Source organism: Xylocopa sonorina, chromosome 9 (genome assembly GCF_050948175.1).
Source record: "Xylocopa sonorina isolate GNS202 chromosome 9, iyXylSono1_principal, whole genome shotgun sequence".
Lineage (NCBI taxonomy): Eukaryota > Metazoa > Arthropoda > Insecta > Hymenoptera > Apidae > Xylocopa > Xylocopa sonorina.
This window is the reverse complement of record NC_135201.1, coordinates 7,602,221-7,614,963: the sequence shown is the minus strand read 5'-3', so window position 1 is coordinate 7,614,963 and position 12,743 is coordinate 7,602,221. Positions and strand designations below refer to the sequence as shown.

The 12,743-nt window shown below is 33.9% G+C and overlaps 3 protein-coding genes and 2 long non-coding RNA genes across 8 annotated transcripts in view; 2 read left to right on the top strand and 3 right to left on the bottom strand.

Annotated features, from left to right (window-relative positions):
• The window catches only part of Hnf4 (Hepatocyte nuclear factor 4), a 32,084-nt gene extending 30,244 nt beyond the window's left edge, over window positions 1-1,840 (bottom strand). The window contains exon 1 of one of the 4 annotated variants that reach the window (XM_076902199.1): window positions 1,726-1,840. The gene's annotated coding sequence lies outside the window, so the exon portion shown is untranslated. Of the gene's footprint in view, window positions 1-148; window positions 546-1,725 lie in introns of those variants that run through there. The other 3 variants (XM_076902198.1, XM_076902201.1, XM_076902202.1) reach the window with 3 other exon arrangements.
• LOC143427767 (uncharacterized) lies at window positions 1,427-2,055 on the bottom strand. The gene is made up of 2 exons (XR_013102356.1): window positions 1,885-2,055; window positions 1,427-1,566 (listed from the first exon to the last, which is right to left on the bottom strand). It is a non-coding gene; the product is annotated as an uncharacterized LOC143427767 (long non-coding RNA).
• Window positions 2,056-2,172: 117 nt separating this feature from the next.
• Window positions 2,173-10,940, top strand: LOC143427755 (E3 ubiquitin-protein ligase AMFR). Its single transcript, XM_076902189.1, has 8 exons — window positions 2,173-2,309; window positions 4,276-4,555; window positions 6,366-6,623; window positions 8,621-8,776; window positions 8,908-9,230; window positions 9,324-9,711; window positions 9,825-10,075; window positions 10,182-10,940. The coding sequence occupies exons 2-8, from the start codon at window positions 4,304-4,306 to the stop codon at window positions 10,351-10,353; spliced, it is 1,800 nt and encodes a 599-aa protein (XP_076758304.1). The 5' UTR covers window positions 2,173-2,309; window positions 4,276-4,303; the 3' UTR covers window positions 10,354-10,940.
• Window positions 4,749-5,789, top strand: LOC143427766 (uncharacterized). The gene is made up of 2 exons (XR_013102355.1): window positions 4,749-4,902; window positions 5,590-5,789. It is a non-coding gene; the product is annotated as an uncharacterized LOC143427766 (long non-coding RNA).
• Window positions 10,941-12,026: 1,086 nt separating the features above from the next.
• Window positions 12,027-12,739, bottom strand: Dad1 (dolichyl-diphosphooligosaccharide--protein glycosyltransferase subunit). The gene is made up of 2 exons (XM_076900406.1): window positions 12,448-12,739; window positions 12,027-12,209 (listed from the first exon to the last, which is right to left on the bottom strand). The coding sequence occupies exons 1-2, from the start codon at window positions 12,650-12,652 to the stop codon at window positions 12,079-12,081; spliced, it is 336 nt and encodes a 111-aa protein (XP_076756521.1). The 5' UTR covers window positions 12,653-12,739; the 3' UTR covers window positions 12,027-12,078.
• Between the last annotated feature and the right edge of the window lie 4 nt (window positions 12,740-12,743).

Sequence of the window (12,743 nt, the reverse complement as noted above, 5' to 3'; positions counted from 1 at the left end):
AAACTATATTAACCAAAATCCTAACTACAAATATCACATTATTTTGTGTCAAATGAAAAGGAAAAGTAAACAATAGTACTCTAACTTCTCTACTACTTTACTGAAAGCCAAATCTACATTTGTTTTAAATTAATAGGGTCCTCATTACCTAAAACGCCGGTGAAAAGAGCGGTATCCCCTCCACGCTTCAAATACCGTGTACGTAAACACGTTTGAAGACTTAGTAAACACCAACCTCAATGCTAGCAATTACCAAACAAGTTGCATCGGTGATAAATACCATTGGCGGTAAACAGCCGTCGAAAGGACAAGACGATCGTTCGCGGCTACATTTTGTCGATAGTTCAAGAAATCCACTCGTTGTGCGCCATGAGAAGGAACGGCACGCGCATGCGTAACCTCGATTCGCGATATTTCAGCCGATCACCCGGAAAGCAACCGCGCTACTGTTCTACCAACTATCGTTGGTGTTCGACGCGTGCATAGGAATGATGCCACACGGTTTCCCGTTCCGTCCGTCTACGATTCACAGGAACGTGTATTGAAACAATAACCTGTTTGCGTTTGCGCGAATGCTGCGCAGACGGCTATCACATGCGCCATGTACAAATTATAATTAGACAAGTTTTAACATCGAAGTCGAAATTCTCCGATTAAAGGCGGAAAAATATCGATACTCGTGACTTATCGATAGTTACTAAGAATTCAAATTCCAGGTGTAATTGACAGTAAATGGGCGCGCTACAAGAATATTGAGGAAAGAATTATTGACTTTTATTGAAAAAAATAATATGCCCGTATGTTTTGTTTTTATTCGCGACCCTTTGTCCTATTTATGTACAATTATTGCTTAAGGATTATATCTTCATATGTACTATTATTCCGCTGTTTTCGATAATTCTAAGGCAACGCAACCAGCAAAAAAGGTATCAAACAAAAAATAACGAGTCTACCTTGAATTACATGACCACTTTTTTTGCAATTTTTTACAATCACTAATAGCACGATAAAACAATTTGAAACTTGTAAATTGTCATTGCAAAATAGAAATTTAAATCAAAAGAACATTACGATGTAAAGCACTGTTACTTGTTTATGTTTTACTTATTATAAAGATATTATATCTTGTAGTAGGTATGTAAAAGCATAGTTCTTTATGATAAATACAACATAATACACCATAATATCTAATACCTAATATGATTGAACATAATTATTTATATTTTAACAAAACTAGTCATCTTCTAAATATAAATATGAATTATGTTCTATATACCTATATAATATAGATTTTCAGGAAGTAAATGCTATAAAATAATTTTTCTAAATTTCACATACAATTCCATGTAGATATTTATTGCACAACTTTAGAAATATGCTCTTTTTTGTTCTATTTTCTTGTTTAGATTTAGCGCTAACTGTGTTATCGATTACAAGATTCTCGAAACACTTGAAAGATGTCGCCATCTATCTAGATAATGAAATTTCCGACTTAGCTGTTATATAATTATCATTAATAATTTAATTAATTTATTAATCTTAAATAAACTTAAATTTAAATTCAACCTATAAAAGATAAATAAGGATGCCACACTTTACTGATAATAAACAAGAATCACAGAGCAAGGATCACACAAAGTTAAGGTTAATCTTCTAGTACAAAAGAATAAGAGAATTGTCATTTTACATTTAAATTAATAATCTTGTATATATTTGTATACTTACGAAATATACGACATATATTAAATTTTAGGACCGCGTACATAACACAATTTAAGTGAAAGGTAAAGATCCAAATTTTCGCGCGCAGTATCAATAACTAGCAAACTTAACCTAGTCATCCCCACTTTACACACCCAGACTAATCGATACTTCTTTACCGACTGTGCAGCCAGTTTCCATAGCGGTCTCGAGCACTGCAGTTGTCGTGACACATTGTGTCGTATTGTGTCGCAATAAGATCCCGAAACCTTCTCCTAAAGAAACGGTAGTGAGGAAAGTGGTCCAGCAACTCGAAATACGTTTGAACACGGCCAATTCGCGAACTCTGCCCATATGTGTGCCATGTAAAACCGCGTAGGACCGCGTGTGCTATTAACTGGTGAACGATTTCGACCGAGAAAGTCTCTTATTGTCAGCAGCCTTCCGGCTTCTCTTCTTCGTGCGGTATTCTTACCTTTTTTTTTCCGAAAAATCAATGCAGATATGCGTTAAGTGGGCTCGTAGCCGTCATTTGTTTGATTTTCGAAAGTATACTCTTTAGTTTCGACGATGGATTAAGGGCAACGTGTTTCAGTCGTCAGTCTCAGGTGAGTCCACTTGTTCCATATCGGTGGAGCGTCTTTTTATAGGAGCGTGATATCGGGTGTGATTGATTGTATGTAATATGTTATTTAATATGTATGTACAACGTAATATATTCTTATATTATATGCGAATATGATATGGATACCCAAGGTTAGCTTAGGGAACTAGAAAATACCAGGAATAAGCAGAGTAAGTAGCAGATGTAAGGAAATGAATGCCGCGTTTACAATGAGAAACAAAGATAAGTAAATTAGAAGGATGAATGGTAAAGTATATGAAATTATCAGAAACTAAGTACACAAATTTACTGAAAAAGAGATAAATGCATACTTTTGTTTGATTATATCTAACTGCCTAGTTAATTGAAAGAAAACAAGGGATCAAGTAATAAAAATTTGTACGCATATGTAACAGTACGTACTTAAAAAAAAAAGGTTAACTTGATAAACAAAGGAGATATGTAAATAAACATAAATAATGAGGCACATTTATGACTGAAAAAACATGATCTATTAAACGATAAGATAATAAAGATGTAAAACAGCTGACAGCAAATTCGTAACTGCAGTCACTTTTATTCTTCGTGACATAATTATTAAATTTCAAGGTCATTTTAATTCGCTTTATCGTGTTATTTCATATTAAGCAGTTAGTCTATGAACAATGCATATTTCCAATCATTTTTCATAGAAAAAAATTTGAATAATGTATTCACCTGTTAATTTTCAATAACATTTCAAGTTATCTTTTTTCTATTGTATCCTTTTAATATTAATATATATAAAATATTCATTTTGGCGAAAGAAAGGGAACAACATAAAGTAACATATTTATAAAATAACAATCTACAGACAAAAACTAAATGAAATTGATGGGACAGCAATGCCGTAAAATATCTACATGCTATTTGTCTCTCGTTGAATAGACAGACGTTTAATCACTGACAGCACGATAAAACCTGTTGAGAGTTATTTATTGCAGGAAATATCCGGGAATAATGACAAAAATTTGCTATATTATCCTTGACAACCGCTGTCTTTCGGACACCGTTTCTTAAGTTGGCACACATGGATTTTTTCGAATTTTCATGGGTCTGCGTTAATGTTTGACCCTACTAACGGTCGAACGCATTAGTTTCGTATTTTATAAGTTGCACCATCTGGAATGACCCGCGTTGATAACAGACTACATACTGATAGCTGCGAATTCAGATGTTAAACATTTTATAAACGTTTAAATGTGTATCACTGCTTGTTACTTTTTGTGTACGACAATTTTTGGCTTGATGATAATAAATTGCAATACCGACTTGGTACAAAAACGGAATTAAGAATTACGCCTAAGGTGTTGCTCTTTGAATACATTTAACCTCTCCAGATAAATGCATTTACATGCATAGTTTACAACTTGTGCAAGAACTTTCGAGGATGATAAAAAAAAGTGCCGAGCATCATTTTAAGTGAATCACTATTTTTAACTAACTGATTATGTAATGAAGAAATGCATAGTAACATGCATAAACGGAGGCGCGCCACGTAATTGGATAAAGAAGTGTGCGTGCGCGGCGTTCGAACTCGTTACGTTTAAATCGATAAACAAACTGTAACGAGGATCAGAGTATTACGAAATCAGTTAAGTCTATTTCTAGTGAGTAACAAATTATCCTTGATAGACCATCGAAAGATGCAAACTGTAGAGTTTAGAAATTTCTAGAAGAACACGAGTAACGAATCGAACCTCGAAAGGAAACTGATCGGTATTTTTGTCGATCGAATTTCAGCCGCATGGCCAATGGGATTAATGTTTTTACATTCCTTCGCGATACTTTCAATTCGGTTGAAGATCAACCAACGTGTAAATTACTTAATTAAATTAGCTTTAAACTCGTCAGGTTTATTCCATCACTGAATGCCGTCTACGTTAAACAATGCTTATGATCGACACAATCCGTACAAATACTGTTTATAGGAAACAGAGAACCGTAAGAAGCACGAAGATGCCGATGGAATTCTTAGATCGACTTCCGATCCCGAATCTGCGGGTATACACAACGATCAGCTTCGCTGTGTTATCCTGCTCGGTCTACTATGCTGTTCAGATCATCAAGGACCCGACATGGAAGAGCAACCACACATACGTAGAGACCAAGGGCGATACGGTCAGCGACATCGACTCTGATCCGAGGAACTTCGTGATGCATCTGAAGGAGCTGCTCGAGTGCATGCTCGACGAGCCCATCTGTATCTGGGTAAGTTGTAACTCACAGGCGGATTTATTCGGACCGGTGGGATTCGATCCTGCTCTGCTGGAACCAGTGGGACTGCGAGTCTGTCGTGAAAGTACAATTTCAAATACAATACAACTTTCATTGTGAATATCTCGGCTTCAATTGAGTACTGCAATTCTTCATCGATCATTCAATTTAAATCGAATGATTAAAAGTCTATAAAGAGTACTCGAGGCTCTCCTCGATGTTAGAACCAATAAGTGAAGTCTGCTCTGAATTTGTATCGTACGCTTTGAGCGAGTGCAACAGGACACGTGGCCTCTTGTATGCTTCCCTGGGGTCAACTTCTATCGACTATTCCGTAACTGGTGAACTTTCTCCTTTCTCTTGCTACTACTAGTATAATTTGTATCAGGTTTCTAGGCAACTCCATCTCATGGGCTGTCTTCTCTCTGATACGAGACATCTAACAGATATACATAATTATTTTATTAGATTGATCATTAATAATTTTATACTCGAAAGCAAATCATTTACGGATCACGTCATTTTTTCTGCTGACATTACGAATCTTCAATTTCATGGAAAGTTCCATGATTCACCGGTTTAATGTTCTCTGCTGTGAAATGATAGCTGTGATAGATATTACTTGCAATGTGAAACAATTACTGATAAGAGAAACAAGCGATTTTTTTTTTTTTTTGAGGTCATGTTAACCCTTTCGATCGTATACTCTTCTCATATGACGCTGACACGTGAAAAAGATATGAACCTATTCATTGGCGCCACTATCTATGACTTCTTGATGCCGTTGCTGTCGTTGACTTACACAAGAGCGTTAGTAAAATATACAAGAATCTCTATTGAATCACCCTGTATCTCCATTCATCTCATTAACCTGAAAGTGATAAATTAGTGTGAATTATCCTCCTTTCGATCATCCCAATGAACTATCCGAAACTCTTGAATAATCATTTAATTGCATTTCTTAAACTATTTGAGATATTAAATGAATAAAATTTTCGGCTGACACTAAAATTAGACGTTATTTCAAGATGCTTGGCAGACATCACCATTGTTGGTACGCAACTTAAACAAACGTTGTTCGTCACTTTTTACTTCCTGCCCTCTTTGCCAAAGTGGAGGCCATCCTCACAGACGCATTTAAGGCGTCTGATAAACAAATACGACCAGCATAGCGATACAAATGAACGTTTGATCCTGTAAACTGACTGAATTCTTCAAATATATACAACAGTTAATAATAATTAACAAAAATTTTAGCCTATGATTGTTGATTAAGCATTATTACATGAATATTGTTACGTTTATTAGGGATAACTTTAAATATATAATTTAATAGGGGGAATGCCTTCTCCATTTAGAAATCTTTCTATTAAAAGTAACCGCATACCAAACAAATATAAAGAGTCATGTTGGAGAAAGTTCCAGTTTCTTGCATGCAGTATTTTATAGATTTTTTACTTGCGCTTTTGTATTTCTACCGTGGTGTGAACTTACTGCAGGTTTTTGACAGACAATTTTCAGTAGGGTGCATAAGATGGAAACGTGCCAAATACTCCTGCACCTTGAAGCAAGAATAACCAGTATCGAAAAAGTAACGCCTGAGATATCAGATTTCGAAACATACAGTACACTTCGAAATCATTCCAGGGGAATTTAGATATCAAACATAATTGTTGGTCTCGTTTTTATCTTGAACAAATTTAGAAAATAACATTTTAACAAAATTACTTACTGTTACATTATGCAATGCTGTTACTGAGTGGGTTAATAAAAAAACAACATTGACTATTTCTTTTGTCGACAGACCCTGATCAACATGGCGTACTGTGTGTTAATTCTACTGGGTAAGACGATCCAGAAACTCGTCTTCGGCGAGCTCCGGGCCTCTGAGAGGCAGCATCTGAAGGACAAATTCTGGAACTTCGTGTTCTACAAATTTATCTTCGTCTTCGGTGTGTTAAACGTACAGTATATGGACGAGGTGGTACTATGGTGGGCCTGGTTCACCGCGCTTGGCTTCCTAAGCCTACTCAGCCAGCTCTGCAAGGATCGATTCGAATACGTAAGTGATTTCCTGTCCGCAATAAGCATTCTATTCACCCTTTCATGGCCTAAATAGGCTATTCTACTTTTTTTCTTTTTACATGAAATTTTATAAAAATCTACATTAGAATCCAATATTCTGTTATTAAACTGTATGCATATGTTACAGTACGTGTAATAATACCAGAAAACATAAATCTACACAATTTTACAAATTTGGCATTCTGCCCAATTAATTCGAGTATAGCGTCTGGGAAAAATATGGAGGTTGTAAAAGATTTGGCAGATTTAAGAGAAACCAAGGATTCCAGCTGTCGTTCAGGACCGTACGAAGATACTGCGTATATTATAATTTCATGAATTAGAATTCAAACATATTATACATTTTCCTGTCAAACTTCTTTCCTGTGCATAAAGACAGTATAACCGGCACATCTGTCCCGTATGTAACGTAAACTTGACGAAGAAACATAGGTCCTTAAAATAAATTATTTCAAAATTCCCCACCATCGTGTTGCCGCTAATCAGACATTCTACTTTTGATAGACCTTGATAAAGTCATACTCTCCCGTGACTACCAACGAGATCATTGAATTAGTTGAATATTTTAACATATCTTAAAGAAGAACGCGAATTGAGGACAGATGAGTCGGTCAAGTTGGCACGCGCATTTTAAACGACACATTGCAAAAGTTCAAAGTAGATTCGCCACTATATCGTCTAATTAAACAGATTTCGTGAAATGACACAAAGTAAATAATTCTAGTCATTTGGACAAAGAACTTGTTAAGTAGTACAAATGGACAATGTTGCCCATTTTAGATTTGACAGAATTGGTAGGCTCTAGTAATTTTATACAAATTGTTCTATAATAGGCTATACTAATGTATAATATCTTTTCCTTTCACTGTACATTAAGCTAAGTTGGAATAATTAAGCTAAACAAGTTGGACAGGTAATCATTTATGCATATACAATATGCACTGGAATGTACCACTAAGAAATATTTATCTATTTTTTAAAGAGAATTTTATAAGAATACAATTTTATTGCAGAACTGCAGAGATCACGATTTTTTAAAATACGTACAAAAAAAGGAAGAAAAGAATTATTTTGTTATTCAAAAAGTTTTTCATTTCTATGTTGTTTTATTGTTAATTTATAAATTAGATAAGTGATATTCTCTCAATCAAGTAATTCAATTAGCGATATATTATTAATCTAATCAATCATACATCGAATTTCAACACATTATTGATAAGTTTCTTAACAAGCAACTCAAATTTATATTGTTATGGAAACATAAAAGTATCATTTAAAAAATGTTGCGTGCTATTATAAATCGATCAAAATGTTCAAATATTTATAAACTCGTAGGCAACAGTTTTCTAGACCATGCGCCCAATTGAAGTCTCAGCAGGCACACACGCCACGTTACGCAGTATCTTTTATTTATACGTAGTTTATAGCAACGGTGAATCAATGTTGCTTATTTATTCGAGTAAGTTCGTGACATGCACCAGTGCACGTTCGATCGGTTAGCATAAACGGATAACAGTGATCTTGAGTAATGAAAAATTATAAGTCGACCCTAGATATTTTCATTATGTTGCAAATAGAAAATTGTAAAAATGAATGGAAGCTCTAAAAATTTGGTAAAGAAAACAAATAATATGCTAATGTGCAAATTGAGCGAAGGTACAGTACGAAAATGAAGAATCTCGTGACACTGTTATGCAATAAATTCGTGTGAATCTCATTAGTATAATCGAATAGAGGTATCCAGGTTAACGCTGCTTTCAGTAATACGGCACTTAATTTTCCTTGGTTTATCTCATATGCACTGCTTTTCTGATCTTGTGAAGCATACTACTATACTATATGTTTAATTGAATTACAGATTGTTTTTTTACAGTATTGTCATCAATGTTACATATAAATTTATAAGTACAAACATTCTGAAAACTGCAGGCTTTTAATAAATAATCAACGAATATCATTTTAATTATTTTCCAGTTATCTTTTTCACCAACGACACCAGGATGGAGTCATGCGAGGCTGCTAGGACTTCTCGCGACAATTCTCGCATTATCCTCCTTTATGTTACTTCTGTGTACAGCTGCGGCTTTCTTCTTCGTTTCTTTCAACACGTTTGTCTTCACTGCAGCTGAGGTAACGTAAAATTTTTAAATCGACAATAAAAATGACAAAAAATGTCGAAATGAATATCGCATCGTAGAATTATTTTAATGTAACGAAAAAATAAATAAAAATAAGATTAACATTTACTTTTATGTTGACAGTGCATTTTACTAGGTGTCAGAACGATTCATGTAATGGTGAGGTACATTATTCACCTGTACGACACTCGAGGAGCTGGAACCTCCTCGCAACGGTCTTGGGACAAAAGAGGTCCTTTAACCTACTACACAGATCTAGCAGCAGAATTGATAGTATTAGCTGTAGATTTCCTTCATCACATACATATGCTACTTTGGAGCAATATCTTCCTAAGTATGGCCTCCCTTGTAATCTGTATGCAACTCAGGTATCTCTTCTATGAGATACAACGTAAGATAACAAAACACAGAAACTATCTTGCTGTGTTAAATCACATGGAACAAAAGTAAGTTCTTCTTAGGTTCATAATTACAGTACCTGTAAAAGGTACTCGAGTATTCAAATAAATATCCTTTAACTCTTAAAATATTTATTATAGCTATCCAATGGCAACTCAAGAAGAGTTAGCAGAGAACTCAGACAACTGCGCTATTTGTTGGGAAAAGATGGAAACCGCTCGAAAACTACCGTGCGGCCATCTTTTCCACAACTCGTGTCTACAGTCCTGGTTGGAACAGGACACTTCATGTCCAACTTGCAGGCTCGCTTTAAGCATGCAACCCAGTCACCGAGAAAATACGCAGGAATTACCAACTGAACCGCAAACACCAGCCAGACGAAATGAAAATCACTTTTTCCATTTCGATGGTTCGAGATACGTCTCCTGGTTACCAAGTTTCTCCGTTGAAGTCTCACATAATAGACTGCGCGGCAATATCTCTACCATTGCACATAGTAACTCGCAAATGGATACCATGATCAGACAAGTAAGCTCAATTAAAATTTATTTTGTACAATCGAAATATATTATTAATCGAATGAGAAAATAATGTTTTGTATTGAATAAATATAAAAGTTATGTTATCTATTGTTGGAACAGGTGCAGCAGCTATTCCCGCATTTCCCTCGAAACTTAATTGTAGAAGACCTCAGAATGACAAGGTCAGTCGAGTGGACAGTTGAAAATATTCTCGATGGAGTGCTGATATCGCCTCATCATTTAATCGAAGAACCGCAATCGGAGTCCGTCCTTCAAATCCATACCAGCAGCAATGAAACGAATGTTTCTTTGAATAGCTCCTCGACGCCGCTACCCTCGGATCCAAAATTCGACATTCCTCTTGCTGATAGGTAATATTTCTTTCTCTCGCGCACACCCCCCTCCCCCCCCCCCCCCTCTCAAATGACTATGTAACATTTGATAGACACGAAAATTTTCACAACGAATGCTTTATAGCGGTGAAGAACCTTCCAGTCTAGGAGGACGGTTTTCCAAATCATCGTCCGAACGAGAGCAAATTTTGCAACGTCGCAAGGAGCTGATGAGACTTGCTGCTAAGAGGAGGTACTTTGAAAAACGTCGAAAAAAGCATGAAACCGACCAACGTGTTTCTACTACCACCTCTTAAGACAGGGAAAGCAGAGGGGGATACATGTCGATGAAAAATTTTAATTTTTCGTGCTTCGTAGCGGCCATCTTCTTCGAAGAAGAGTATAACGACTGATTTCCTTATTGGTATACGTCCACCGACGTCCATTTACTTTCTTTTCCTCTCTGTTGTTTTTGTTCCTTTGCTTTCAAATCTTACACATCTTCCTTTCCTTCTCTTGCATTTTTTTTTCTAGAAAATCATATACTTTATTCCTTATATTTGTTCCTAAGAATTTTTTCAGCGACCATAATCATTGTCGTACACTTAAGAAAATATGATTTTAGACACGATTTTTTTGTTCTATCCATTCTTTCTTCATAATCTTTGTAAAAACTGCTTTTTTCCATTGTTATAAGTATTTCTTTTCGTCATTCTAATAAGGTAATTTAAAATCCCAACTTTTAGCAAGTAGCTTTCTTCAAAATTAATACACTCCTCTTGGAAAAGATAGTTTCCTTAAAAATACGCCTTTTTTTAATATTCTTAAGAAAAAAATGAGGACAATTAACTTAAAGTATTAACCATTTAATTCTTTAGCAATAATAAGGATTAACTTAAAAGTATTACTCGCTTAATTATTTTTTTATTCTTTATTTATTAAAATAATGTCTCTATAAGAAACACAATTTTTCAGAAATCTTAATTCTTTATCTTTTTGCAAAATTTTCCCAAAGATCTTTAATTTTATGTTGAAGAATGAAAGTCCTTGGGAAGTTCAACCTCTTACATGCTAGGAAGAAGTAACTCTTCTTAATGATGTCAATATGTTTGTCTTTAAGAATTAGAATATCATTTAACAACTTTTCTTCTTTTTTTTTTTTGTTCATTTCTTCAAGAAGAATATTTTCTCAGTTATCTTAATACTTTTGTTTACTTTTTTCTTTTCTTTTAAACGGACTTATGTTAAAATCTTATTTTTCTATTCATGAGCAGATTTTCTTAAAATGTTCGTATATATAAAAATAGAAAAAAGATTATAACAATTAATATCGACTGGTTGTGAATTATATACTCATCGGTGGATTAGAGGACTGATAACAATAAGAATGTACCATTGAAGGTAATTTCTCCTTTTTTTCCTTTTCATTCGAATAAAAGATAAAAATATATTTAGTGTTTTTCATAGCTAATGGTTATTGCAATTTTTGTTATTAATTTTATTATATTTAATGTTTGATTTTAGAGGTATACATATATATAAAATGTAAGTATAATTGTGAGTAAATATTTAATGCGTTCAAGGAAGTAATATCTAAGAATACGTATATTTGGAAATAAACTATTATTTAATAGTAATACGATGAAGAAAACTATTTGTTATTCTTTCATATTTAGAGCTTTAATATCCATTACAAAATACAAAAAAATATTTCCTAAGGAATGTTCCTCTTTCTTTTTAGTACAAAAATTCTATTTTATTTATATCTGAATGTTAAACACAGAACTAAATAATGTTTCACATAAAATGAAACAAAATACTCGGAATAAAATATGTAAAAGTAAAAAATTTTATTTTATGGAATATTATTTTATATAGTATTCTTATTTGCCATACAGTTTTTTTTAAATTAAGAGAAAGATATAGTTTACATAAATAAAGCAATTTTAATCCAATTTATATATAACAGCGATTTATATAGAACAATGTATTATGATTTTACTATTTTATTGATCAAATTTACAAGTAAAATCTTTTCATTTTCAACCAATGAAATTCATTACAACATAATGAAGAATTATATGCCCAAAGATAAAGTCCGCAAATCCTCTCTCAGGGCTTATACCATAAAATTGACTCTTATTTTGAGGATTGACCTGTAGCCGTAAACAAACTGAAACACACACCGGAGAAACAATTTAAGAACTATTTATCGATAAATATCATATAAAAATAATTTTAATGTCAAGATTTTCTTAAGCTTTGATGCAACAAGAAAAGAAACAGATGGTATATGTGTATGTATGTGTATGTGTTTGTTGCAAAACAGAATATTAATCGATACGATAATTGGTAACTACCTAAGTTATTTAGTTATTGAAATTAATTAAAAATATCAATTTTAACAATACCTCCAAGAACGAAGCACGAAACACTAGAAATAAATCCACTGAGAAAACTGTTGAACGGAAATGTGCCGACAAGGCAACAATACACAAACTGTATAACACCGGTTAGAAACACGTAAAGCAAGTAAGCGTCTATTATTTTAAGCCTTTTCGATGTAGTCTTTGTGTACTCTTGCCAAAATTTGGCAATTACTGCTATCACGGTCATTTTTCTTGTAAATACTCTGACGTTTTCTTTTAAGGTTGGACTACTAAACTTGCGACGTTAGTACGCGTGGCACCGGTGGTGTTATCGTTCT